This window comes from Azolla caroliniana, unplaced genomic scaffold, assembly GCF_043228905.1.
Source record: "Azolla caroliniana isolate FFs.n. ecotype wild unplaced genomic scaffold, voAzoCaro1.0.p SCAF_1, whole genome shotgun sequence".
NCBI classification, from domain to species: Eukaryota; Viridiplantae; Streptophyta; class Polypodiopsida; order Salviniales; family Salviniaceae; genus Azolla; species Azolla caroliniana.
This window is the reverse complement of record NW_028230436.1, coordinates 34989239-35017110: the sequence shown is the minus strand read 5'-3', so window position 1 is coordinate 35017110 and position 27872 is coordinate 34989239. Positions and strand designations below refer to the sequence as shown.

Genomic DNA, 27872 nt, shown 5'->3' with positions numbered 1-27872 from the left:
CAAATCAATTCAAATCAAAGACATAAGCACCATTGTACATGTAATCATGGCAATGCATTCATAAAGATGATTCTTGTGGAGGAACCACATTCATTAAACTTAATTAATACCACCAGAGCAAAATAATTTCATATAAAGTGTCACAAACATGAAAGGGAAAAGTTTATTAGTTCGATGTAAACCTCTTCCAAATAAGCTACCAAATGCTATTTGAGTGCTGCTATGCTAGTAGTCAAAGATACAATGGGGATGACATTGATATACAATACCACAATTATGTAACTTAATGTACAGAAGGTGGTACATGAGAGTTGAACATGCCAGATTCATCACACATTCATAATCTTGTACGGCTATTTAGCATTCAATGAATCAGAAGACCTGAGAGTCATTCTAAACAAATATTTGGGTGTGATGGAGCAAGTGGCATGAAACATTGACACAAAGGAGCAAGTGAACAAATGTGGGTGCGAACATTCGGAAGTATGAGTTTACCTCAGTACTAGCCCTTTCATCTTCAACTCAGTGATAATGTCTTAACGAGATTCTGTCGTAGCTCAGATAATCTCATCTTAACAAAACATCAACTTGCCTCAACATTTTGATGCAAGTCAATGTTTTGTACAAACTTAACCATGTTCGAACTTCATACAACAGATTAACTTGGACCAACAAATATGTCAATGTTTTGCATCAACTTGAGCTACAAGTCATGACAATACAGACTCAGAATAATGTGCTGTTAACTATATCCTTGAAAGCATCTCATTTGATGCTATGTCAGATATGACAATAACCAAAATGACATCCATAATGGTGTCAACATCTGATACTGCTAAACCCTCTTAAGATACATTGAGGAAATTTCTCCCTTTGTTAATAGAAGCAAGAGATGCTAGACTTACAAGAATGAATCACCAATTCACATCACCATCGAGAACCATTAGGCATCAAGATTAGTGCTCGTTATCCTTACTATTGCTCCTTTCTTATCTCTCTTCTTGGTCTTGTAAGTCATATTTGACCTCTAAGGATGATAAGTTTTATCCATTTATTTTCTGCAATGAGCTCAATCACTTACTTTTAACTTCCTCTTCTTATCTCTGATCTTCTCCAATTTGGCTAATTCAGAATTCATCTTTGCAAAAATGTTTGTCTTAGCTTCGTCAATCTGAGAAATCATGATAGAAAAGCTTGATTTTGATGATAAGACCTTACTAACAGAAATGTCAGCCAATGTTTTGATGTCATTCTTGCCCCCAAGTTTGCCACGCTTTGCTGCTCGGTTCAAATTTGGTGGTGGGTAATTTTCTGTAGACTTTCGAGTTCCCTGACAAATACTAGCATGATATAGCAATGGAAGATGCCCTAGATGTGGATATTGATGAGAATTTTTACCATCAAACATATAGCGTTGATGATCTCCACAATTAGATACATAATGTTGATGATGATTACCATCACCACCTCTCCCATTAAATAGATCTTTACGATCTTGTTGACGTTGGGAAGAATAAGCATGTAAACCACCATCAGACACATCTTGCAAGCGCTCAGCAGCTAACCTATCATCCTCGGAACACAAAGGACTGTCAGCCACATCATTATGTGAGTTGGAATATTCAATGAGATCTTCTTTTTGTTGATTTCCACCATCATTTGCATCATATCCACCATCATTCCTGCCATTGCTTCCAGCACCATAGCTATGGGAATACCTCTGGAGTGGCAATACAGCAGAGCTTCTCCCTTGCTTCAACACAGAGTTCATGATGGCATCTAAGGTATGAAAAAAAGGCCAGACGATCTCACCTCCATTGATGGCCTTCCGCTTCTCTGACTTGTAGCGACGTTTGAGGCTATCCAGTTTGTCTTTACACTGCTTCAAAGTTTTAATTATTTTGAGATTATGGCAAGAAGAATTCACATTGCGAGCCACTTCTTCCCAGTCGGCATTCCTCAGGTATCCTCGCTCAGCGCAAAACTTGTCTGTGTAGGTGCGTAGAAGCGCGGACACGGCTTTGTCCGGCCACTCCGAAATAGAAGGCGAAGAAGACGACGAGGATGCAGAAGAAGAAGAAGAAGAAGAAGAATTATGCGCGGGAACAGAAACAGAAGCTGGAGTAGAAGGGACGGTAGGCTTCTTGAGAGCAGACATGGATCCTTCGACCTCTCAAAATCTTCTTTTTTCCTAAAATCGTGGTCGTGGACGGCGACGACGACGACGACGACGACGCAGAGCAACAAGAAACTCTGCTAGAAACCTAGGGTTTTCATCATGACTCGAATCGATATATCTTCTGCTGCTGCTGCTTGGATGGAGGGATGGATTCTGAGGAGCAGGGAAAGGGAGGGAAGAGGAGAGGCTTCTCCTGTGTTTGACTTTAGGGTTAGGGTTAGGGTTAGGGTTAGGGTGGGGGTGGGGGCGGTAGAAGGAAACGCGACCTGACTGACCTTCCTTGCCTTCTCCATCTGTGCGTACGTACGTGTCTGAGACAGCAGGAAACGCGTCGTCTCCGTTAGCCGCCAGGCGTCGGGACCGACGAAGCGGCGCGCCGTTTGCCGTCCGTCAGTCCGCCCGTCCGTCCGGACATCTAGCTTTGTCCGCCAGTCATCCCGTCCGTCCGGACATCTGGCTTTGTCCGTCCCCTCCTCCTTCATATACCTTCCTCTATTCTCTTCTTCTCGCGTATACTTAGCTTTCTCTCCTTTTTTCTTCTTTACGTATCCCAATTATATCTTTATTGTCCACCAAGACACATGGCCACCCCCAGTCTATCAGAGTCGGCCCGATCGGCCTCTCGATTACTCTCTTTTTATTATATGTATATATCCATCCCTACCGTCCTCTGACACGCCCAATGTCCCAATCGCAACCTTGACTTTTAGTTAAGCATTGTTCGATACATTTAAACACTCTCTCTGCAACCCTGACGAGTTGTGTATTATATGCATATATATATATTGAAAGACGTAGCAACCTGAGAAGGTTTCCACGCTCTGAACGTTGAATTTGACCGTGCTAGAACAGGCGTAAGAACCCCACGAAGAAATGTGCATGTTTTTTATTCGTGGATTTCGGGTGATTGGAAACCCCTCTCTCTTTGATCTCTGTCTTCGGTTTCCCTTCGGTCAAGAACTCTCCCACTTCTTTTTCATGAAAAACTATCCTCTATTAGTATTAAAATTAAAGTGGCCAGAGGCAATATACAAGATAATCCACTATTACAATGAATATTGTATAGTCATGCCGAATGACCGTAGCCAATCTTTCTAGGGTAAAGATAAGTAATCTTTCTAGCCAATCTTATTCATGTTCGGCATATCCAAGTACTCGCCCACTTCGTTCTGAGTAGTATATACACTCTTCCACGCTTGTTAGCACTCGTTTTCCAAATAGGCGCCTTACTTGGGGTATCAAGTCATGCCAATCAAACTAGACTTTGAAGGAACCAAGCTTATTTTTGAGAACCATACTGTATGAAAGTATTCATGTTATAAACCCTTTTAAATTTTTAGTTGTACCCTTTTGTTTTTAAACAGTTAAATTATTTCGATTGGTCACCAAACATTTTTATTGAAGTAAATGCCGCCCACTCCAAATCTGTATGTTTGTTGGCACATATCAAACATCATTTCATTTAGAATTTTACTAGTAATCCATCTCTTTTGCACGTTTTCCCAGATAAATAATTTCAAAAAACAAAATTGATATACATATAAGAGGTGGTGTACTTCTCATGGACAAAAAATACCCTAGTGATAAATTGCTAAAAAACTACTACCACACCTTTTTATTACATCGTATATATGTCCTAAATTATTAGATGCCCTCTTTCTAGAATGCACGTTGTGGAAGGCCTAATCTTATCATTTCTTTGTAATTTATTAGCTTGATGGTTTACATTACAGAGGCAAAGTCATGATTATGCTAGAGCCCAACTTCCAAGTTCAATCCTTGTCGTGGGTTAGGCCTCATCTCAAATATTGAAATCAATCTCCCCTAGAGCCTGGACATTAAAAAGATGTCCAGTTACTTATCTCATATACACATAATGCATAATATATACCCATTTTATCTATCTATTACATAAGAACTAAACATCAAATTATCTAACTTTTTACTTGAGAAGTAATCTTTAGGCTTTGATCACCATAACTTGTTTGTTGTGTTTTTCATCTTTGAGGGTGCAGATTATGAGAGAATGATATACAAATTAGGCCTCATTGATAATGTGTTGGTTTAGATGATTGTTGTCATCGCTTGTCTCCATGTAGGAGGGTGTTTGGGCGTTCACACACGTCGTGGAATCATTCTAATTGACTTGCCATGAATCAACAAACAATACATTGCTCACCCTACTAGCGCCCACCACCATTGCCTTTGCATTATGCTTTATTCTTAACTTTCTACCGTAGTTTTCATGTTTAGAGTTCAGAGGCACAATTTATGAAATGACAACCATTGGTGGCGTCACTCTTTTTCTTGAACCAAGATTGCCATAACATGAACATTCCAATTTGTTTGGCAATTTTCTCCACCATTGAAAGTCCCCCACTCTTCAAAAACTCTACAATGCTACAAGTAATTGTTAAAACATACAACATATTTATTGCACGTGGAAAACACTACAATGCTACAAGTAATGTAGTGTCTAAACTACATGGGTACTAGAATATACTAAAGTACCAATAGACAAGAAGAACGACCCCCCCCCCCCCCCCCCCCTAAATTGAGCACAGAATAATTGTGTGCCATCAAACATGCCTCCATTATTGAGGTATCAAGCTCAACCCAACATCTTGTGTGCAATCGCCGATCACACACTCCTTATGGCATGTGTGTGAATGGGAGATTCTTTTTATATTGATTGTAGTGGATATTGTATGTAATCCACTTACTCTCTAATAATGAAAGAATCATTGACCCTCTTATTGGAAGTGTATATATGTGTGTATATAGATATATACTTGATCTTTATTCGTTGTAAGCATTGTAACATATTTCAATTGTTATGTGCATGACCATATAATATCCCGTGGTAAGATTGTACCGTACTATTCTATACACGTGGATAAAGTGCGAGGGTATAATATCTCGTGGTAAGATTGTACTGCAGTATTCTATACACATGGACCGTATAATATCCCGTGGTAAGATTGTACCGTAGTATTCTATACACATGGATAAAGTGTGAGGGTTATCCCCATAACAACAAATATGGCACAATCCCCAATGTCTTAAAACAAAAAAATGATCTCCACCCTTAATATTAGGTCGGGTTATGTAAATTGTGCAACTAACCATTGTCATGGTGTTAGTCACTGTTAGATAACAATGTGACAAAACATGTCATACCTATGAGTTGTAATCCCAAATCTAATGTGAAATTGGACATCATATGAAACCTTCAACGTTTATCTTACAATTTATTAATGCAAGGAAATCAAATGTTTGGTGTTCATGTTTCTTTAAAAATTATTCAAAAGATATACCTTTAATTACCTATCTCCAAATAGAGACTTTTGTTAGGAATACCTATATTACCAACGTGTATGAGAGTCGAGCTTGTGAAAGTATCAGAGAGGATATTGTATGGTTATCTCAACAAATAATGCATTTTCTCAATTCCTATGTGTTTGCTGAATGGTTCCACATAACCTATGTTGATAGCTATATCCAAGGATTTATAAACACCTCTCCTCTATCTCATCGTAGTCTCTCCACCTAACCCCCAACCCTCTTTTAGTGGAGACTTATAATATTTTCTCGATTTCTCTCTCATGTTTTCTATGGTTGCATCACTACAACACGACATATATTACTAGCACTTTCTACCACTTCTTACTAGCACGACATATATTCTTGGAACTCTTTCTACCACTTCTTACTAGCATGATGGCTTGATTTGTAAAAATGTCCAACAATTGTCAAAAACCACAATTTTTATAGAACTACAAGGCCTTTGTTTGTGAAATTATCCTAAAACAAGTTTTTTGAGATTTATCCAACCATGCTTTGTTAAAATAGCAATGGAGGGTGCCTAAAACAACACAAGGTTATCTTCTTCTTCTCAATTTTGGGCAAACATGACTAACAGAGAAAGGGACTTGTAATTCTAATGTATTGACTACGAATATTGGTGACCAAACACTCATAGCCACATCAATGTACACACAACCACACGTTTTCATGATTCATGAATCATGGTTTTGTGCAAGTGAATGATAGAACAATAGGAATTGTTCCCATATACACCATGGAAAGGAAAGTGAAAACGCTCACTAGCTAATTTACTACAAAATTAAAGCTAGTCACTAAGTCTCTAACGATAGGGTTAACATCTTCATCGAGCCAAGGTGAGTAGAGAGGAGTAAGCTTGTTTGGAAGCAATCATCTTTTAACAAAAGTTAGCTAATTGCTCTAGACTCATGGCATCGAAACATGTTAGGGTGGGTTTGCGAGAAAGGAGAGGTGATACCACAAGTTCTTCATATACACAAATTCATTTTACGCCATCAAAGTATATAAGGGTTCACCAGAGCGTGTTGGTTAAGAAGGTAACCTTCTCTTTCTATTCACATCCGAGATCTAATCAAGAACTAAAAGGAGGCACCAAAAAAGAGGAGTTGGAGTTAGGCCTTTCGTTGGAGCGAATCGAGTGGAGATACAATAAAGATGGACCTCCCCCCCCCCCACTCGGTACGCTAGCTAGCTAGCCAACACATGTTTGTGTGAGATACTTTCAAGGCGGGACACGGGTGGCCGTGAGTATGTATGTACGTATGTACATGTACATATGTCTGTACATACGTACATGTACACATGTATGTATGTATTTGTGTATGTATGTACATCTACATATGCATGCATGCATTTTGATGTATGAATGAATGTGTGTGTGTGTAATATGTATGTATGTATGTACAGACATGTGGTTGTGTGTATTGTCTCAGGTCTGTTATATATATAGCCGTTGGGAAGAGAGAGAAAGAGAGAGAGAGAGAGAGAGAGACGTTTGAATGAATATCAAGGCTGCTCTACTTCTCACTCTATAGGCCGACCACCAGAGAGAGAGAGACAGAGACAGAGACAGAGAGAGACAGACAGAGAGCAGCAGAAGCTGAAGCTAAAGAAGCAGAATCCTTCTTCCTCTTCTTCTTTTTAAGATCTCCCCTGTTCTTCTCTTAGAGAGAGAGAGAGAGAGAGAGAGAGAGAGAGAGAGAGAGAGAGAGATGTTTTCTTTGAGCAGTAGTAGTTTGAATGGCGGCGGCAGCCCCGCCCCAGCCCCAGCCCCAGCTCCATCGCCATCGCCATCGCCATCGCCCTTCTGTGGGCGGGGAAGCGGCAGCAGTGCAGGGAGGGAGAAGATCCTGGTGAGCGTGAGGGTGCGCCCACTGAGCTCCAGGGAGGTGGGTCACCATGACCGCTCAGTTTGGGAATGTGCTGATGACCGTACCATCGTCCACCGGCCTCCCCCGCCCCCATCTCTCCTTCCCGACCGCTCCCCTGCCCATCAGCACAACCACCCCAAATCCTATACCTTTGGTACGTCTCTCTCATTATATTCCGTGCTTCTCTCTCCACGGATTCAAACGTTCATTTGATTCGGCTTGACATTTGATTAATTTCATTCCACTTGCTTGTTGCATTTTGATTTCTATCCCATGTCACTGTTCTTTCGGTTTTGATTTGCGTTGGGTTAAATTGAAATCATACATATAGCTTAAATTTTCATTCGTTTGTACTTTGATTCGATCCTATTTGATACATTTCACGTTAAGTTGAAGCCCTAATTCACATCGAAATCAGAACCCACGCATTGTTGATGACGTGTTGAGATCCTCATTCTCATTGATTGTTTGTCTGACAGATCACGTGTTTGGACCTGATTCCGTCACTCTACAAGTTTATGAAAAAGGGGCCAAAGATGTTGCTCTATCTGCTCTCTCTGGCATTAATGGTATTTCATACCGCTGAATAGAAAATAGTAGTATGTACATATATGTAAATACATAGAATTTAAGATGAAAATTTGCAAAGAAGCAACAATATATGTGTCCATGATGCAGTTTTATGTTTTCCATTTTTCATAGCTACTATCTTTGCATATGGTCAAACTAGCAGTGGAAAGACCTTTACAATGAGAGGCATTACAGAGAATGCCGTTCATGACATGTACGATTATATACACAAGGTAAGGAATACGTTACAGATAGATAGATGGATGGATGGATACGTTGGCTATAGATATCTGATACGTTCTCATGAGATTCTGTGTATATCTTTTTATAACATGCATATTTAAGTGAATCGAAAACCATTTATTTATTATATCCTAATTACACCTTTCAGCATAGTGAAAGGGATTTCATCTTAAGAATATCGGCTATCGAAATATACAATGAAGTTGTGAGGGATTTGCTGAATTCAGACGGTGGAAATGCTCCTTTGCGGTTGCTGGATGATCCAGAGGTTTATATAAATTCTTTCTTCATTTCTTTTCCTTTTTTTCTTATTTGAAAGTTAGTTTTGTTCATCCACTTATAAAGATTGTTCATTCAGACAACAGACAAAATAATTTTGTTTCTTCTTCTCTTGGGCCTAACAGAAAGGCACCAAAATAGAGAGATTAGTGGAAGATGTGGTAAGGGACAGCAAACATCTTCGCAACATTCTTTCAATTATTGAAGGTATTTCATAATTGTCTCCTCGTATGCATTGTTACATTCGATTATTCAGTTTTTATCTAATTCTGTTAAGCATAATATGCAGCTCAAAGACAAGTTGGAGAAACCATGCTTAATGAAACGAGTTCAAGGTCTCATCAAATCATCCGATTGGTATAGATGACAATCCTTTTGCTAAACAAGAACAGAATTGCAATTTTGTTTGTGATTAATTTAGCCATCAAATATTCTGTGATCAATAATTTCTAGTAATATTCAACATTTAACTTTTTAAGTTATGCTGTTTCCTTCTATAGACGGTCGAGAGTTTTCCTCGTGGCGTTGCTGATGGAGCATTAGTAAAATCTCTGGTTGCAACCTTGGTAAGAGAACAATATAAAATCTTCTGGGTTATTCATGTTCAAGCACATGAGTGAACAGAACATAAGAACTAAACGCCCTGGTTTTAACTCCTTGTGTAGAATTTAGTAGATTTAGCTGGAAGTGAGCGAGCTTCGCAAACACAATCCGAAGGCACAAGATTAAAGGAAGGTTGCCATATAAACCGGAGTTTGCTCACATTGACAACCATCATTAGAAAGCTAAGGTAGTGATGCATACGTTTGTTTAGTCTAGTCTCTTTGATGAAAAGATGAAAGAAAAACGTTTGTTTTTTTGAGATATTATGGTCAAGTATTTTCATACAAAATTCTGAGATATATAGGGATGAGAACCAAACCAAAGCATTTATTTTGTTGAATGCAGCGGGCAAGGTAGAGCCAAATCAGGTCATCTTCCATACCGAGATTCAAAGCTCACCCGCATTTTGCAAAACTCTCTTGGAGGAAATGCAAGGACTGCTATCATTTGCACAATGAGTCCCGCTCAGGCTCATACCGAACAGTCGAGAAATACGCTCTTCTTCGCAACCCAAGCCAAAGAAGTTACAAATACAGCCCAAGTCAACATGGTAATGAACTCATTACGGAGATATATGTATTTAGACATCATAGCTAGATGTATACAAATGAGCTCAGGCATCGTATGTATTGTCTTGCTATTTCAACATTGAAATTTGTCACCAGATTACATGTTCATATTCTGTACATACATTTATACATGTTCGTCAACATTGAGACTCGTCACCAGAATACATGTTCATATTCTGTATATACATAGATATCATCCATACTAGTAGTTTAGCATTATCTGAGCATGCACAATGTGCATTCAGGTGGTTTCAGACAAGGATATGGTCAAGATGCTCCAGAAAGAAGTGGCAAGGTTGGAGGCAGAGCGCCGTATTCCAGAAAATGCAGCAATTGAATATTCTACAATTCAAGCTTTGCTGATTGCAAAGGAAGCTGAGATTCAACAGGTGTGGATGTGTTGTATAACCATTTGGTAGACATGTATTATGGTGTGTGAATATGAATTGTCTTTATTATACATGTTTGAAAATGAATCTGTTTGTTTTTGTTATTATTAGATAGTGAGCGAAAGAACATGTGCTTGTTTTCATGATAATGAATGTATTTTAATAATTACTAACCTTTTGTTTGATAGCAAGTGAAACAAGATGTTATCGTTTTGGTAATAATCAAACAAATATGTGCTTATGAATGTGTAAAACTGTTTTTTAGATGTTGTTTGTGTTTTATAACATGGAGTGTCATGTAATACAGCTTCGAGCTGAGGTGAAAGAGCTACACTATCAACGAGATCTTGCACAAAATGAGCTTGACAAATTTCGCAAGAGGTTTGCTGAGGAAGAAAAGGCTGCTGATAAGAACATGGTACATATAAGCATTGTAGAATTTCCTAATAAGACTATGGTTAAATATAGGCTGTTATTTTATCCTTCATTCTTCAATCCACATGATATACCTTAATGCTTGCTGATATCTTTCTTTTCTTATCTCTAGCCTGAAGATAGGTCTCCCATGGTGATATCACCAGATACAACACCTAACGGTGCCAGATCTTCAAATGACATGGTATTATGTAGAGGATCCTTTACGGAGTTTGATCAAACCACTCCAAAACAGAGAAGCCCATGCGAAACAAGACAATCTGCTGTAAGACAATCTCCAACTGCATCCATGATGCTCATACAAGAGATCAAGAAACTGGAACAACTTCAAGATGAGCTTGGCGAAGATGCCAACAGAGCCTTACAAGCTTTACAAAAAGAGGTAGAATGTCTACGGTTAGCCCAAGCTGATATGAACCAAGATGCTGCCGCAACCATTGAAAAGCTGCAAGAAGAGATACAAACCCTAAAAAGTACTAAAGAATCCGAGGTGAATGATGAGCAGGTTTTGCGTGGGAGCCTTGGTTGCTCGATGAGAGGAGAAATCAGTAGGATCCAAGCAATGGGTAATAACGTCAATATTTGTGTTGCTGATGTGACAATTGCTACATTAGAAGAAAAGCTTCAAAACGTCCAGAAATCTATCGATAACATGGTCTTAAGCTCCAGCAATGTGATTGATGAGAAGCCCATGTTTGATTCCATAAACTCTGACTATGGTCGGAAGTCATCTCCTAGAAGTATCTGCAGGGTATTGGAATTTGATAATGATGAGAACCAAGCACCCAATGGAAGTGGAAATGTACACACTCCTATGAGCTGTAATAACAGATCGATATCGAGAAAACAAGGGCGAGAGATGATGGGTGATATATCTTCAAAGGAAATAAATAAACCTGTGAATCATCATAGAAGGAACAACTCGGTTGACATCAAGAAGATGCAGAACATGTTTAAGACAGCAGCTGAGGAGAATATAAGAAGCATAAGGACATACGTGATGGAGTTGAAGGAAAGAGTAGCTAAGTTACAATACCAGAAGCAGTTGCTTGTGTGCCAGGTGAGTTCCTTGCAACAATATTTCCAGCATTTTAGCTCATTAGGAATAGTTCTCTGTCATTAATTTACTAATGCTTTGATTAAGGTTTTCTCGTTTTTTGCCATTTTTGTCTTTCAGTCAGAAGATAGAATGGTTCTCATTATCTATGTTTGGTAATAGGGTTATGTAAAATTTCAGCTGAAATGCTTCTGTTGTTTATGTGTGCGCCCATATTTTCAGGTGCTTGAGTTAGAGTCTAATAACAATAACAATAATGGTGGTTGCGTTGAGGATGAAGACGAAGGAGAAGATGAACAGGGGTGCGAGGAAGAAGAAGACGAAGAAGAAGAAGAAGAAGCAACCATGGTGACATTGGATAAAGCTCAACGTATAGTAACTCCACCCCGAGAGTCTACTGCATCACCTACAGTTTATTCGGTTATGCCAAGTGACCCAGAGAACTGGAAGTTGCTGTTTCAGAAGGAAAGGATGCAAATAGCACAGTTATGGGATCTATGCCAAGTATCTATAATCCACAGGTCTCAATTCTATTTGATGTTCAGAGGAGACCCTGCCGACCAGGTATATATGGAGGTTGAGCTCCGAAGGCTCGCTTGGTTACAAGAGCAATTCGATGCAGAGAATGCAGCCAATCTAGAGACCGAAGGTGGAGATGATGAAGGAGAAACAGGTCTAGCTGCAAGGTAAGAACAATGTGCTTCACACATACATGCATACATACATACGTATATGCATACACATACATGCATATATACATATGTACATGCATACACATACATGCATACATACATACATACATACATACATACTTGCACACATATACATACATACATACATACATGCATGCATAAATATACATACATACGTACATACATACATACATACATACATACATACATATATGCATACATGCATGCACACATATGCATACATATATACATACATACATACATACATACATACATACATACATACATATACATACATACATACCATACATACTTGCACACATATGCATACATACTTGCACACATATGCATACATACTTGCATACATATACATACATACAATAGAATACATTGTTGGTTACTTTCCAAACGCATTTGCGTGGATGGATATGCATGCATGATGTGTTGATGGTGGTGTTGGCATACTGAATTGTGCAGCCAGAGATTAGTGAGGCGGGAGAGGGAGCAAGTGGCCAAGAGGATGAGGACGAGCCTGAGGGAGGAAGAACGGGAGGAGATGTATGAGCGGTGGGGTGTGTACAGGGGTGGGAAGCAGAGGAAGATGCAAGTGGCATTTAGGGTTTGGACAAACCCACATGATGAGGCCCATCTCCAAGCCAGTGCAGAGGTGGTGGCCAGAGTGATGGGCTTCTGGAACCCTAACAAGGAAGCCTCCAAGGAGATGTTCGAGCTAACATTTGCACCCCCTAGCAATAAGAAGCCATGGCTTCAAGCTGGTTGGGAAACCATCATAAGCAACCTGAATGCACTTAACATATAGAGAAAACAGGGGAAGAAGTGAAAAGACATGTATATATATGCATGCATGCATGCATGTATGTAGTGTATTATTGTATTGCACTTCACATACATACCACATACATACATACATACATACATACATATTTATATATTAAGAAGGATGGGATGAGCTCTATCAAATATAGGCATATGTAGAGGGAAGAACTGAGGAGCTGGAGCTGGACAACATTCTGGTTGTCTTTATGAATTCAGAGGAGATGGATGAGTGGACTGCCTATTATACTTTTACCTCTAAATTAAGATGTTTATTTGTACTTTGGTTCTGGTTGGCTGGCTGTCCATTTTCAGCCCATTCTATGGCCATTGTTATTCATTCATCATCCCACCATCCCCTTTGTCTCTCTTTTGGTATAAGACCAGAGAAAAAAGAGCATTGGCATCTCAGGGAAATAATGAAACACTCGAGGTCATTTCGAGGAAATAAAGAGAAGCTTTTATTGTGTTAGGGATTGTTTCCGATTGTTTTTTTGTTCACCTCCTTTACGTTACAATGTTCATAAAATGTGATTCAAACACCTAGAATGGAAAGAAGAGGCAACAATGTAAGGAAACTTATATAAGGTGTGACCTAGAATGACTATTGTTTGTTGTGATTGTATTGTGCAAATTGGGTACAACAATTATTTAGTTGTGCAACTTAACACAATTCAAGATTTGCCAATACAAAGTTGGATATTTGTATGAGGCCACTATTCTAGAGGCTATTTTTTTGGTGGAGCAATCGTAGGGAATGGTTTTCATGACTACTTTTTAGTGAAGGAATCACCGGATGTCTTAATTTAAGACATATGTGGGTCTTTGTTCGTGACTATTAATATTGGTGGTTGTTAGAACCAACGTTACTTAATTGAGATTTGCTGTAGAATTTTCCATTTTATTTTCAACTATGTGTAATTGTTATAGAGATTTGTTATTTGAAAATTTTGACCTAGCATATTAATAATACTTGTTTAAACTAAAGCTTGTGCTTTGAAATCTACGCCCCTTGCTCCCAAAATAAGTAGCTTTAGAGTTTCATTTTCAATAATCCAACGATTAAAAACACTTATTTAATTTTTAAGGTAAGATGCATTTTTAAGGAACAAATGTATTGAATGCATAACATGTTATGCACCATTTTTATGTCAAGAGTTTGGCGATTCTTAGATAAACAAAATTTAATAGTAGTCGTGATGTATTTAATTCTTGCTAAAAACATGAAATATCACGAGTCCATTTCAATTGGAAATGGTAGTGAAGGTAATATTGCAAAAGCATAAATGTTATTCTAGTGAAACAGAAAAGTGTTAGAACGTGTTTTCGCACATAGAGTTGAATCATGGTCATTTTGTTAATTATGCAAAATATCCCTTCATGTTTGCAACCTTACAAAAATATATTGTTAGTAGTTACAATGTGTTAGGAACGACTTTATAAAAAGCCTTGTAAATTCCCCCCTTTCAAGGAAACAGGCCACCGCCACCAATCACAAAAAGACAAAGGAGATGGGATCTTAGAAAATAACGTTATTAAATCAATGCAATGTCATCCCAACTCCAAAATGGGTTGAGACAAAAAAGTGGAGTGCTCTTCAACTCAAGTACATTCTTCTCAACGAACTCAATTGTTAATCCATCCCACTTACGACTTTTATCGTTCAAGAAATGTGAATATACCAACTCTACCTCACCCTCTGTAAAATTTGTGTTAAAGGATTTTTTGCAATCTCTTGCGATGCATGATTTCTCACCCTATTGTAAATGAATTACAATACAAGCATCCTTAATGTTATCATCACGAGTATGATTCAAAGGCTAAGTATGGAAATAACCCTAGGAGAGACAAATGAAAATATGATCAATGGATAAGACCCAACCATGGTTGGGATTTAACTTGGGATCACTCAATTTTATGGAAAATGCCACAAACAAGAAAGGTGGTCAATCCTCGTCGAAATACGCGAATTTTGGGCCCAACACATCCGCGTGAAGTAGGCTTGCGGTCAAGATCAAGAATTGAGGCCGGCGTAAGGATGTTATTGTCATTATGATATATTTCCAAGCAAAGTGTTTAAAATGTCAACCCTGGCTATCATGGCAACCTGTGACGAAATGTCAACAACTCCATGGACACAAACACGTCGATGTCCAATGACCGATCAAACGGGTGGGTGCGATTAATCAATAAGGTCTAGAAAAATGATGCTAAACCCGAGAAAAAAAGGAGCAAGAGAAATCTATTAAACAAGATTAATGTCTCAATCCCCCCACCTTTTGATTTTTGGGATTAAAAAAGAAAAAAGGCTTTTTGAAGTGTGATATTAAAAGGAATTATGGCAATGTCATGTTGGGTTGAACATAATGGAAGAGTTCCTCCTTTCTATTAAATTTCAAAGTGAATAAATTGATGGTGGTGTTGTATTCACAAGGGCCATGTTTTCTGTCTTTGTCTATAACCTACAGGCAAAGGGCATATTTGATTTCTTTCTTTCCTCTCTCTTGATTTAATGGTTGGATTATATGCTATATATCCTACAATTAGGCTAAAACCACTCAAATTTTAATTCACAAAAACAAAAATCTAAAAAACTAAACCACTTTTTTTTTCAAAGTCTTTTGTAAAGAAAAAAAGAAAAGTCTTCATTTTTTATGTTTCTTTATTTCTAATTTATTTCTTTCTGTTTACTTTTAATTTCCTTTTCCATTACATTTTAGCTTGTTCTCAAAAAAATTATTTATAGCTTCTGTTTTCTAAATCTTTTAATTTTTTGATTTCTTTGGCATAAACAAATCTTTGTGTGTAGGTTTAGTTTTAATTTTCCTTTTCCAATTACATTTTATCTTGTTTTTCTTTTCCCATAGTTCTGATTTCTTTTTCTTTCGATTTTCTGATCAAATTCAATTTTAATTTCTTTGCATAAACAAATCCCCGTTGTGTTGTGTGTGTTTTGAGGTGATTGTAAAGCAAAGCAATCTCTTCCAAAAATAAACCAACACCAATTTAAATGAAAACAAAGTCACATCTAAAGAAATCTTTCATAGATTTAGAATGTCTATGAAGGAATAAACAAATTTAACTAATCCTTTCTATTTACGTTTTTATTTTGCTTTAATCAAGGCTCTTGATCCCCACTTTAATCGCAGTCTTTATTCTATCTAAACTTCTGATTATCTGCGTCTTAACATAAATATATCGAGACAGATGAAACCAATCAATCTTTCCATCTTCATATCTCATTCATCTCAGATTCTCAATTCGATCCTCTGTTTCCTCTTCTTCCTGCTACTACTTTGCTCTGTTCCACTAGTAAATGGCATCCCTAATTCGAGGCGCTTGCAATCTTCTCATTCTTCAGCCGTCGCCCAAGGTACTTGATCCCAATATTTTTTTGATTATTATAAATGTTAACTATCTAAGCATGACATTTTACCTTCGTTTTTATAAACTTAATCAACCCATTAATCATTTTTCTCGCACCTGAATCACAGCTTTCGCACCTATTCTGCAACCCACGAATCACAATTTGGGTACCTAATCAACTCATTAATCACAACTTTCTTACCTATTCAATCGCCTAATCACAACTTTTGTGCCTAATCAAACTCACTATTCACGAGTTTTGCTCTTAATCACAGCCAAAGCATTTGTCTAGTAATCACTACGATTTCAGTTACAAGCCAAATATCTCAGCTAATCACCGATCACAATTCCTCGTTCATCACACTAGTCATGTACCCTAATACCCCGCTAATCACAGGGTTTTAAATCTTAATATCCTAATAATTTCAACTTATAGCTCTTTATGTTTGCTAAATCAAAAATCTTGCACCTTAATTAATACATCTCAATACAAGGTGATCACAAATTGTGCACCTTAATCATAAATTTTATGAAAGTTTAGTTGCTTGGTTTGACATTAGTCCAGAAAATTAGATTATAAGATCTCTACTTTAGAGCCCCATTAATCGTGCCAAGTTGTATTAAATGTCACTAAATTATGGCTGAAGTAAATGTGATTCTGGATTAATCATGAATTGGGCCTCATAGTAACATAAAACCCTAATCACTTTAAATTATACTTGGCACTCAATGTGTTAATCTTTGAATTATGATTGATGATGATACAAATGTGATATGATTATGGATTAATCCATGCCCAATACACTCTCTTATTTGTTTGCATCAGAATGGCCGACAAGATATGGACGTGCATTAATGCAAGCAACAAATTCCACCCCAGTGTCAACCAATGTCTTTATCTTGGCAAAAGATCGAACTGCAAGACGAGATCCACTTGATAACTTCAATACCTATAGGAATGGTTGGGATATAAAAAGCGGGCACTATTGGGCTGTAAGTGCTATTGTTGCTTTGAGAGAGGGATGGCATTGAAATATTGGATGGTTTTATCAGTGCACAATCGCATCAAATAATGTCTAGATAGATTTGTCCATCGAACTTTTTGGAGGGTTTACGGTTGCGTGACTTTTGGATTGCCATCATGTCCAAATAACTATAGTTTTATTAGGGTTTCTCCCTATCGAGTTTGAAGAGGCTTGGACTAAATTGTCATCTACTCAAGACTTTGGTGGATGTGAGCATTTAGCTATAACTATGTTCTATGGCATTCCACCATCAAAGAGTCTACATAAATATGATGTGTGGCTTTATCCAACATGTAAAAATCTTGGTGGTTATGATATAGTCAATTTCAAGAGTAGCTTAGAGTATACTTGGTATTGTCCAAGTATAATAAGGATAATGAGGGTCTCTGTTTTTGTTTTTGTTCACGTATAGAGTCTTTAAGCATCAAGATTTATAAAATTGTCAATGGTCTCCAACTTTCTTCATGTAGATCTTGATTGCTTTGGACTTTGAGTTTGTCCATAAGTAGACTGTTGTTCATAAGTAGACTGGAGAGAGCTATGATATAAAGAGAGCAAGAGAGAGGTAATGTGACCAACTTCTTCATACATTGTGTGGTGTCATCTATGACCAAATTTCAACCATGTTGACTATGGTACTAAAGATATGACCTATTACTAGGTTGGTAGAGTAAGAGAGAGAGGGACATGTTCATGGTTGACTCTGAATTTGTAATTTATTGGCATTTTGGTTCTCTCAAGGAAATTTCCAAAATTGCGAAGAGAGAGTATGTTCATACTTGATTCTAAATTTGTATTCGGTTAATAGTTTGGTTCTCACTTTGCAGTCGGTTGGCTATACAGCAGAACCCGGCATTATCCTTGCAGCTCTATGGTTGTTGTTAGGCTTTGCCAGCGTGGTGGCTCTATGTTGTTGTTGTTGTTGTTGTAGTAATAATCTCAAGGGATCCCACAATGGTGGTGTGCTCTTGCCTATTGTGTTCTTGCTACTATTCACCATCGCCACACTGTAAGTAGTTGTGTAATCTTAACTAAGTACTTCATCATTGAAGCTATATGTTTTATTGTTCAAGCCCCCATTATTTCTTCATTGGATCAAATATAGTCTTTGCACATCAATACCTACGTACATCAATGTACTTACACATGTGTATATGTGCACACATAAGTGTATATAAGTGATAAAACAATTTATTTGTTTTGTTTTACGTTCATGCATACACACAAACATACATGTACACATACAATGGGTTTAAGTGGTGAAATAGGACTCCTTTTCATATGTCCCACATTCTCGCATATGTACTTACAAACAGACACACACACACACACACAACATACATATACATACATACATATATACATATGTACATACACATTTATTAAATACATGTTGGCATGCATAATACACTATTTCTAATACTATTATGTCCTTCGATAACACAGGGTGGGTAGTGTACTGGTGTATATCTACCAAGCAAAGACACATAAAGAGTTGGATGCTACAATAGATTATGTTGTTGACAAGTCAAACAATGTGGTCGTTAACTTGCGAAATACTTCATCTTACCTTAACCAATCTCAAACATTAGTAGCCATGACATATATTGTATCAACTTCCAATCAACAAAAACTTGGAAAACTAAGCTATGATTTAAACGATGCATCAGGCACCTTGGAACAACAAACAAAAGATAATGCTAAACGCATTAGAGATGTGTTGGATTTGGTGTAAGACTTTGATTTTTGTTTTCATTTTGTCTCATTGGTGCTTTATATAATATTTGAATCACACCAATGAACTAATGAGAAGATCATTGTCATGAATTCTTCATCTTACAGACGTCTTATAATGATGGTGGTAGCTGGAGTAATGTTGTTTTTTATTCTCCTTGGATTTGGTATGAAGAGCCTTCACTTCCAACACTTAATCACGGAATGGTTTAGTTATTATCCAAAATAGGAAAAGCCCACTTTTCACCCATATTTGTTTCCCTATTATGTTGAACAAAATGAGCTTCTAGAGGCATGGTGCATATTTAGTTGGGTGTGTAGAGCCTCTCCTTGAAGCTCATTATGTTTGGCATGAATCCACGTATAGTACCATAAATATAGTGGATTCAAATGCATTTGTTTCTAAAACTATATTTTCTAAATTCTTATGCAGTTTTCTCGACATTTGGTATGACATTTTTCATGTACATGTAAGTATTTGTTATGTCAAGTTGAATATGCACTTTCAATTATATGGTTGTAATATATGCCCCCTTTCTCCAAACGTGCTAACATCCTAATCTTGCTTGTGTTGTGCATGTGCAGCTTGATAGTGATTGTTTGGTTTCTTATTGCGGCCACTTGGATTCTATGTGGGATTTACATAATGCTCAATAAGTAAGTGAGACGTTTATGTAGTCGATAAAAATGCTTATAAACCCTAAAAACTAAACATTGAACCCAAAACAACACTCGAGTATTTACAATATGTAGCCCTTGTCATAACAGTGTAGTGGGAGATACATGTGTTGCAATGGAAGAATGGGTTGCCAACCCCTCAGCCAACACGAACTTGAAAGAAATTTTACCATGCATCGATACCAACACAACAGACAGAGCATTGAATGAAACACAATTATTTGTGAATGATACTATCACAGGGGTCAATGACAATATTCAAAAACTCTTGAATAATGGGTCAACATCAAAAGGGTTGCCATTGTTATGCAATCCTTTGGAAACTAGTTTCTCCATCCCCAATTGTGTCAATGTTTCAGGTGCATCTAAGGTGAGGTTCTTGGTCACTTTCTAGTAAACATAGATCATGATTGATAAACATCAACGTGCAGGGGTTTTATGGCTCAAAATCTTGTTGCAGGCATGGTCACTTTATGTGTGTCCTAGTAACGCCACATCCCCAAGCACGACTTGTATGCTAGGAGGCAAGCTAAACACAACAATATACAATGAACTAAACCTATCTTTAAATGTTCTCAATGGGCTCATTGAAAATATCCCCTTCCTTCTTGATCTCGCAAATTGCAACTTTGTGCGTGATGCCTTCACTGTGATACGTGAACAACATTGTGACAACCTTCGAGAAGATCTCAAGTGGCAATATATTGGATTAGCTTTGATTTCTGGAGGCTTCATGCTATCTATCCTTTTGTGGATTATTGTTAATAGAAAGAGGGAACATATATTCTTCCACTAAATAAACTTGATGATCATGACAAATTTATCAAACTATGATTGAATTGAGGGTGAAAAAAGGTTTTGTAATTATCAATTAATGGCTAAACATCCCATTGTTCGTTTGTATATATTACAACTTCAAGGATTCAATTTGTTATGAACGTTGTAAACACCAAGATGTTTAATCCATAAATATGTTTTCAAAAGAACACTTATTAGGCGCTAATGTATTGGCGTAGTGCTCATTTGTAAACTCACCATCATCGGGCTTGATTTGTCATACCATGTACATACTAGATTGATGAAATAAGAAAACTCATCCCAAATAATTGATTCTCACTTTATAATAATGGAAACCTTTCCTTAAAATGTACATATAATCCTTCCTTAATTTATAAAATATAAATATTATGAAGGTTTTTGGGGGATATTAAGATATAGCCTCACAATGTATATAAATTACTTAATGAGAATGTAATTTGAGTGTTAAGCTAAAATCAACAACAGTTCGGTTTGAACTGAACCGAACTAGGAAACTGCGGCTTAATGGCTTAAACGATTTGGTTTGGTTTGGTTTGGGGGTGAACGGTTTGGTTTTAAAGGTTTGAAACCACGGTTTAATGGTTTTTAAATATTTTTAATTTTTTAAAATTGTTAAAAACAACCTTTTTATTTTTAAGCCCAATTCTCACATTTTAGGAGAAATCTTTAAAATTTTGAAAAATTAAAATTTGAAATAATGAAAATTTTTAAAAATTTGAAATTTGAAATTTAGCTTAAGTTGAAAACTGAAACTGAACCATGAAACCACGGTTTAATGGTTTGGTTTTTTACCTAGCAATTTGGTTTAATTGTTTCGTGGTTCGGTTTAGTTTAGGTTTCAAAAAATTTTAACGGTTCAGTTTGGACACTCTCGAACCAAACCAAACTGATGTTGATTGTTATGTAAGGTCGTGGGCCACGTGTAAGATGAAGCTAGGTAAGAAAAGGAGTAGTTTTATGAAGGTGATCATCAATGTAGCCTTTCCCTCCTTTTACTATAAACCTTAATTTGGGTTTTTAGAGGGGTTGTTCCTTTTAGGTGGTTCTTTTAATTATTATCTTGAGCTTCAATCAAAAGGCAAAACCCTAAGTGATAAGGTTAGTCTTTGAGGAAGGAGAGTCATTTTCTACTCTCCCCTTTGAATCTATCTATTTATCTCTCAATTGTCATTCAATCCCCTTTGACGAAGGAGAGTCCAACTACCTCCCACAAGATGTTCAACTTATCTCATCCTCCTAAAGTCTAGCCCTGTCCCATCACCCTATGACTCCAGCACCACGCACTATACAATGATTGAATGGTGAAGATCATGCCTATTAGATGCCATCCATAAGAAAGGCCTCCCATTCAAATACCTGATGAGCATGTGAACCCTCGACAACAATTGTGATTATTGATCTACCTATCCACAACAACAATGCAAATAAACTTGATGCAACCAACATTTTCTCAAACTTCATTGATTGCTCTAACTCAACCATACCCTTCAAAACAAATTGGCGAGGACTAAGCATGATGACTAGTTTACCAATAGGCTAGATGACCAAGTTGTAGTCCCAATTCCTAGCATTTTCACTTTTATGACTTGCCTCTCTTCACTCAATTATATTATTTTGAATTTGAGATCATTGCTAAACAAAAGCTCAACTTGCTATTGTAGCCTACGCCATATAACAACAAGGTATGAACTTGCCCCTCCTTGAGACATGGGGATGGTTTTGTCACAACAATGGGTCTATATTTATTGAGCCACTTAACCCACAAGATCTGGCACCATAAATATTCCAACCATAGATTGACCCATGCGTGATATTCGTAGTATTCGACATCCGTAATATTCGAGAATACGAAATGACCCCAAAAATATTATAGAACCATTTGTGTATTTATTTATTATTTATTATTAAAAAAATAATATTTTTACATCTATTATATAGAAATATTATTAGTGTGAGATCCCCTTTTTAATGTCAAGAGAGTAAAAAGTAGGAATTAATGAAGCTTTTATTTATTTATTATTTTTATTGTTTTATTAAAAATAAAACAAATACTTTTATGTTTTTCATCTATTATAAGAATATTATTAGTGTCAGGTCCCCTTTTTAATGTGAGATAAAAATACGCAATTTTATGGGAACCTTTTATTTATTCTATTTATTTACATATTTTTATTTATTTATTGCTTTATTAAGAAATAAAACAAATACATTTAAGTTTTATATCTATTCTAAAAATATTATCAGTGTGAGGTCCCCTTTTTAATGTGAGATAAAAATATGAAATTTATGGGTAACTTTTATTTATTTTTTGTTTTATTAAAAAATAAAACAAAATTTAAGTTTTATATCTATTCTAAAAATATTATTAGCGTGAGGTCCCCTTTTAATAACAGATAAAAATATCAATTTTTGTGGGAGAGTAAAAAGTGGGGAACTAATGAACCTTTTATTTTTTATTATTTAAAATAAAATAAAATAGCTTTTAAGTTTTTCATCTATATTATACAAATATTATTTAGTGTAAGTCTCCTTTTTAATGTGAAGTTAAATATCCCCTATTCAATGTGAAAGTCTCTTTGTTATATGATATTGTGAAATGCACATAAGAGATCATGACCAGTCTACTTAGCTTCTTACTTCTTAATCAATTTATAGTTGATGCAACAAAACCCATTTGGGTTGGCTTGGTTAAAAAGGGTGGGTCATTTTGGGCACACGCATCCTAAAAAGGGTGAGATAAAAGGGTGGCACAAAGGAACACGTGCACACCACATTTCCCCCCTGCGAGAAACAAGAGATTGAGGGGCATGAACAAGAACATGACAGGTACATGAACAAGAACAAGAACAAGAACAAGAACAGTGGCTTGTCGAAGGAGGGGGAGCATCGGATGGCAAGTTTCAAATGGAAATCCATGGATGATTCTAGTGTGAGGCGAGGGTTATGCCCATAGAGTGCTCGAAAAGGGTTGATTTATGCAGCCATCTCGTGTTTGAGGGTCTTGTTGAGGCGTTCGGTGAAGATGGCGTGGGGATTTAAACATCTACGGACATGTAGTTGAGTTGCAACGACGTTGAGGACATCCCCGTGGAACCGTTGGCCTTGATAGTTGGACGGGGCTAGTGACGGAAAACGAGCTAGCAATCGGCGAATAGAGATCAATCACTCCTGTGGACTAAGGTCCACCGAGACTTTGCTGAGGTGGGGGACAGGAGGGCTATCGTGTCGGAGGGGGATCGAGGAAAGATCATATGGCGGCAAAGATCAATCGCTCCTATGGACTGAGGGCCCCCTGGACTTGGCTGAGGTGGGGCACAAGAGGGCTATCATGTTAGAGGGGAATTGGGGAAAAGATCATTTGGCAAAGAAAGATCAATCACTCTTGTGGACTAATGGCCACCTGGACTTGGCTGAGGTGGGGGACAGGAGGGCTATCATGTAGGAGGGGGATAAGTGAAACTTATGGGACAAGAAGTTAGTGGGCAACCTAAGGTGAGGGGGAAGAGTTGGTGGGGCAAGACATAAAAGTGGTGTGAGAAAGTGAGAGTGTCTAAGGTGAAGGTGTAGTGGGCTTGCGTGCTAGAGAGGTATAGATGGCGATCGCAAAAAAAGACTTGGATGGAGGAAGCGATGGATGTGGGGAGGCCTAACTAATGAACTAAGGCGGTGCTAATGGAAGAGATACTACTACAAGAGACTAACAAGAGTGTCGGTGACAGTGGCGAGGGCGATGCTACCTACGAAGCAAAAGAGGTGGATGCTTGGATGTGGGGGTTGGTACCCTGCATCTCCACCAATATGTGAAATGCACATAAGAGATCAAAACCAGTCTACTTAGCTTCGTACTTCTTAATCAATTTATAGTTGATACAACGGAACCCATTTGGGTTGGCTTGGCTAAAAAGGGTGTGCTGAAAGGGTGGGTTATTTTGGGCACACGCATCCTAAAAAGGGTGAGCTAAAAGGGTGGCACAAAGGAACACATGCACACCACAATATTTTAAAAAACTAAAAAGTATGACCTCTTTTTAAAAAAAAATATTTTTTCATGTATTCTTATGCGTATTCATATGCATTCGTTTGGTAACCCCCACAAATATGTTTCCAACAATCTATGTTGTCGTGAAGATTTTCGGCAATGGTGTGAAAATTGTATAAAACATACGAAATCGAGTATGAATCATATAAAACAATAATAGTGAAAATACTATTTTAAATCAGTTTAATATCTTAGTACAAAAAGATGGAGGTCTTCAAGAGCTTTCGAATGCACTTTACTACATAAGAAATGGACATCTAAGTCTCAAGTTATATGGGTAGGAAATTCGCAAAGGAAAAGAGAAAGATAAAACTGTGAGATATCCAACATAGATAGGACAAATAAGGATCTCACCATATATAAGGTAAAGCAAAAGCTATTATGTTTGTGTTTATGTGTGGAGCATAGAGAGTTCAAAATTGGATGAGTGGTTTTGGCCAACCAAAACTAGTGGCATCCGACGACGGAGACGGTGAGCCGCAAGCGACTCGAGATGCGGACCGAACTGAATTGCAATGTAGACTGGGCCGAACCAAATGTATGCAAATTGGACGGATCGGTCGGGTCGGTTGATCGCGGTGCATGGTGTCTTAAAGATATTTGGTCCAAAAGCCTAATAGTATTTTGTGCATAAAAGAAATAGATGTAAGCAAGAAATAGAATAATATTTTGTGCACCTCCAAGATAGGAAGCAATAGGCTTGATTGAGTGACATGTGATGCATGAGCGCCAAATGGCAAACATGCATCACATGCATTCCATGCATTGTATGCATGTCTTGTACCCTCACATGCATCATATGCATGGGAACATCTATAAAAGGGTGGATGAAAAATATCAAAGGGGGGCGTTGTATTAATCAAGAAATTAAAAAGTAAGAAATTCGTTATCTAATTGATGTATCAATCTTGTTCTTCAAATCTAAAGTCAAGAGTTCAATCTTAATCTCTCTCAATCTAAAGTCAAGCATTCTATTCTATCTCAAGCTCTCTCTCTCTTTCAATCTATCTTGAATACTTTCTCGCTAAAGCTTGTGCAAACTTCGAATCCTTCGGATCTAGAACCCCGGCGGTTCCGCCTCACGATCTGCACGTAGTGACGGATCTTCACGGCAACGCACTAAGTGATTTAGACAATAGTTCATGACACACCCACTAGGATCCAAATAATGGCATGAGAGATTTCTCTATTCGGTCAACTTTTGTTCCTAGCTCTCTTGATGTCTGTGAAAGTGTGGTAGAATCACGAAGTTTTTAAACCATGAGAGATTTCTCTATTCGGTCAACTTTTGTTCCTAGCTCTCTTGACTTTAGTGAATATTCTATCTTTCTCATTCCCTTAATCCTTTTCCCATGGGTGACAAAAACTCCTTTTATCTTCTTAGGGAGAAGCAAAATGTCGCCTCTCATAATCACTCAATAGCGAGCCCCAAATCATCATATATTCTTTCTCGGTATCAAATTCGTTTTTCCATTAGTTATCAACTACTCATCTCTTAATGCCACAACATTATAATACATTATGACATCAAATGTTCAATACTAGGCATAATAGTCTTGAATATATTAATTGTCTCTAGTGGCATAAATATGGTCAATGTGCTATGTGTGGTTTTGTCCGCCCATAAGACATAGGGAACAATTGTGACCACCCTTTTATTCTTTCATTGCACTCCAACTTTCCATTCACTTCAAGGCTATTAGTTGTGGTGAGTGACAATGTAACTCTCATTTTTGGGGGCTATCCAAGGCGGCCCATCACATTTTACCCCAAGCGGCATGTGCATCACGGATTGTTTTCAGGCCTTCAACTGTAGCAACTGAAGAAGATCGTGACGTAAAAAACACTTGCCAAATAGCAACAACTAGTGGACAACCAGGGTATGTTGAGTATGATTACCAACAAGATATGTATTCTCTTGAACCGCAGGAATTTGTCTATATGTTGAGTAAGGTTATAATGAAGAACTTTAGTATATGCAACATGAAGTTTTTTAGAGGCCCTAACAAGGGGCAATTGAAGATGTGTTTCAGATGCTTCGTACTACAGATATGGGCTCATGGAATGTAATGGTGATAGAGTTATAGAACATGGTTATTTCGATGTATCATTAACTGTTTTCACATGTTGGAGATTGATAGTATGGTCCCTGATTCTATCCCCTTTTTTTGGATGGTAGCCTAGCTTGTCGTATGAAAGGTGTTGTTGGCAAAGGTTGAGAGTTGTTTTCATGGATTATAATTAGCCTTATCTTGTCAAATGCCATCACTTATACTTGGTCCTTTTTTATGATATATACTTGTGGAGTGGAAACTATTATGTACAATTTCTATATTGCCTTGTTATTGTTAATTTTAGTACCAATGCAACTCTCATTTATGATAAAATTTCCATTCCTTCACTATTATGTAGCTCACCACTATCCACTATAATTTTCTTGACAACCCATACTTGTAGACCACATCTTCAAACAAGAATATGCACAACATTCTTGTCATTTTATTCCTTAGTGTTATACCAACCACCTTGTTTGTGAGGTTTTCTCTTGCCAGCACTAGGTTCTTCAAGTGCCAAAAAACTATGGGCATTAAATAACATCCAACCATCAATTTATAGTGCACTACCAATAGATTGTCGAGCACAACCCTTGTTTGTGTCATGAAAACAACATTTTGGTAATCAAGAATTGAACCCATGACTTCTTGGTCTATGTGTTGAACCCTTAACCATTGTAATAACATACATGTTGTGTGATTATAATAATTATGTTTCTAGTTATTACAAGATATTAGAATATTCTAGAACATTCTAGAACATCCTTTAATATATCATGATTATATTTCTTATCATAAAATCTAAAATATTCTAGAACATTCTAGATTACTCCACAAGGACCTATAAATAACTGTCTATACATTCGTTTCAACTCATTCGGTTCAACACCAGTCTTTAGCCCTTAGCCTACTCATTGTAATCTTGTTTCATCATAATATAATCTCATTTCTATTTCAAGTCTTATCTCTCTCACTCTCTCTCTCTCACGCACACACACACACATACCCTCTCTCTTTCGCTCTCACTCTATCTTCTACCCATGAGTCTCGACAGTTTGTGGAGCACATTAGAGTGAATATCATGTCACAAG

At 37.3% G+C, this 27872-nt stretch overlaps 3 protein-coding genes across 4 annotated transcripts; 2 read left to right on the top strand and 1 right to left on the bottom strand.

Annotated features, from left to right (window-relative positions):
• Nucleotides 1-116: 116 nt before the first annotated feature.
• Nucleotides 117-2382, bottom strand: LOC147870090 (uncharacterized). Its single transcript, XM_087336828.1, has one exon. It carries the CDS (start codon nucleotides 2156-2158, stop codon nucleotides 1070-1072), a length of 1089 nt encoding a protein of 362 aa, XP_087192954.1. The 5' UTR covers nucleotides 2159-2382; the 3' UTR covers nucleotides 117-1069.
• Nucleotides 2383-7257: 4875 nt separating this feature from the next.
• LOC147870089 (kinesin-like protein NACK1) lies at nucleotides 7258-13391 on the top strand. Of its 2 annotated transcripts, none has more exons than XM_087336817.1 (14): nucleotides 7258-7549; nucleotides 7875-7964; nucleotides 8098-8198; nucleotides 8357-8476; nucleotides 8613-8694; nucleotides 8777-8844; nucleotides 8988-9053; nucleotides 9153-9277; nucleotides 9436-9640; nucleotides 9905-10048; nucleotides 10356-10466; nucleotides 10596-11543; nucleotides 11763-12226; nucleotides 12710-13390. In XM_087336817.1, exons 3-14 carry the CDS (start codon nucleotides 8145-8147, stop codon nucleotides 13050-13052), a joined length of 2730 nt encoding a protein of 909 aa, XP_087192943.1. In that variant the 5' UTR covers nucleotides 7258-7549; nucleotides 7875-7964; nucleotides 8098-8144; the 3' UTR covers nucleotides 13053-13390. The 2 variants fall into 2 exon arrangements, with proteins under 2 accessions (XP_087192943.1, XP_087192938.1); XM_087336812.1 differs by lacking the exon at nucleotides 7258-7549 and having other exon boundaries at nucleotides 7881-7964; nucleotides 11763-11807; nucleotides 11841-12226; nucleotides 12710-13391.
• Nucleotides 13392-16237: 2846 nt separating this feature from the next.
• Nucleotides 16238-20859, top strand: LOC147870088 (plasma membrane fusion protein). The gene is made up of 9 exons (XM_087336807.1): nucleotides 16238-16439; nucleotides 17259-17425; nucleotides 18285-18466; nucleotides 18904-19188; nucleotides 19300-19358; nucleotides 19625-19661; nucleotides 19777-19848; nucleotides 19960-20239; nucleotides 20330-20859. Exons 1-9 carry the CDS (start codon nucleotides 16274-16276, stop codon nucleotides 20663-20665), a joined length of 1584 nt encoding a protein of 527 aa, XP_087192933.1. The 5' UTR covers nucleotides 16238-16273; the 3' UTR covers nucleotides 20666-20859.
• The last annotated feature ends 7013 nt before the right edge of the window (nucleotides 20860-27872 follow it).

Excerpts from the sequence above, each read along its gene's own strand:
- LOC147870090 (XM_087336828.1), bottom strand. The coding sequence starts at position 2,158 with ATGTCTGCTCTCAAGAAGCCTACCGTCCCTTCTACTCCAGCTTCTGTT.
- LOC147870089 (XM_087336817.1), top strand. The coding sequence starts at position 8,145 with ATGAGAGGCATTACAGAGAATGCCGTTCATGACATGTACGATTATATA. Across the intron at positions 11,544-11,762 it reads AGCAGTTGCTTGTGTGCCAG|GTGCTTGAGTTAGAGTCTAA; the intron begins GTGAGTTCCTTG and ends CCATATTTTCAG. Across the intron at positions 12,227-12,709 it reads GAAACAGGTCTAGCTGCAAG|CCAGAGATTAGTGAGGCGGG; the intron begins GTAAGAACAATG and ends TGAATTGTGCAG.
- LOC147870088 (XM_087336807.1), top strand. The coding sequence starts at position 16,274 with ATGAAACCAATCAATCTTTCCATCTTCATATCTCATTCATCTCAGATT. Across the intron at positions 16,440-17,258 it reads TTCTTCAGCCGTCGCCCAAG|AATGGCCGACAAGATATGGA; the intron begins GTACTTGATCCC and ends TGTTTGCATCAG. Across the intron at positions 19,189-19,299 it reads AGAGATGTGTTGGATTTGGT|ACGTCTTATAATGATGGTGG; the intron begins GTAAGACTTTGA and ends TTCATCTTACAG.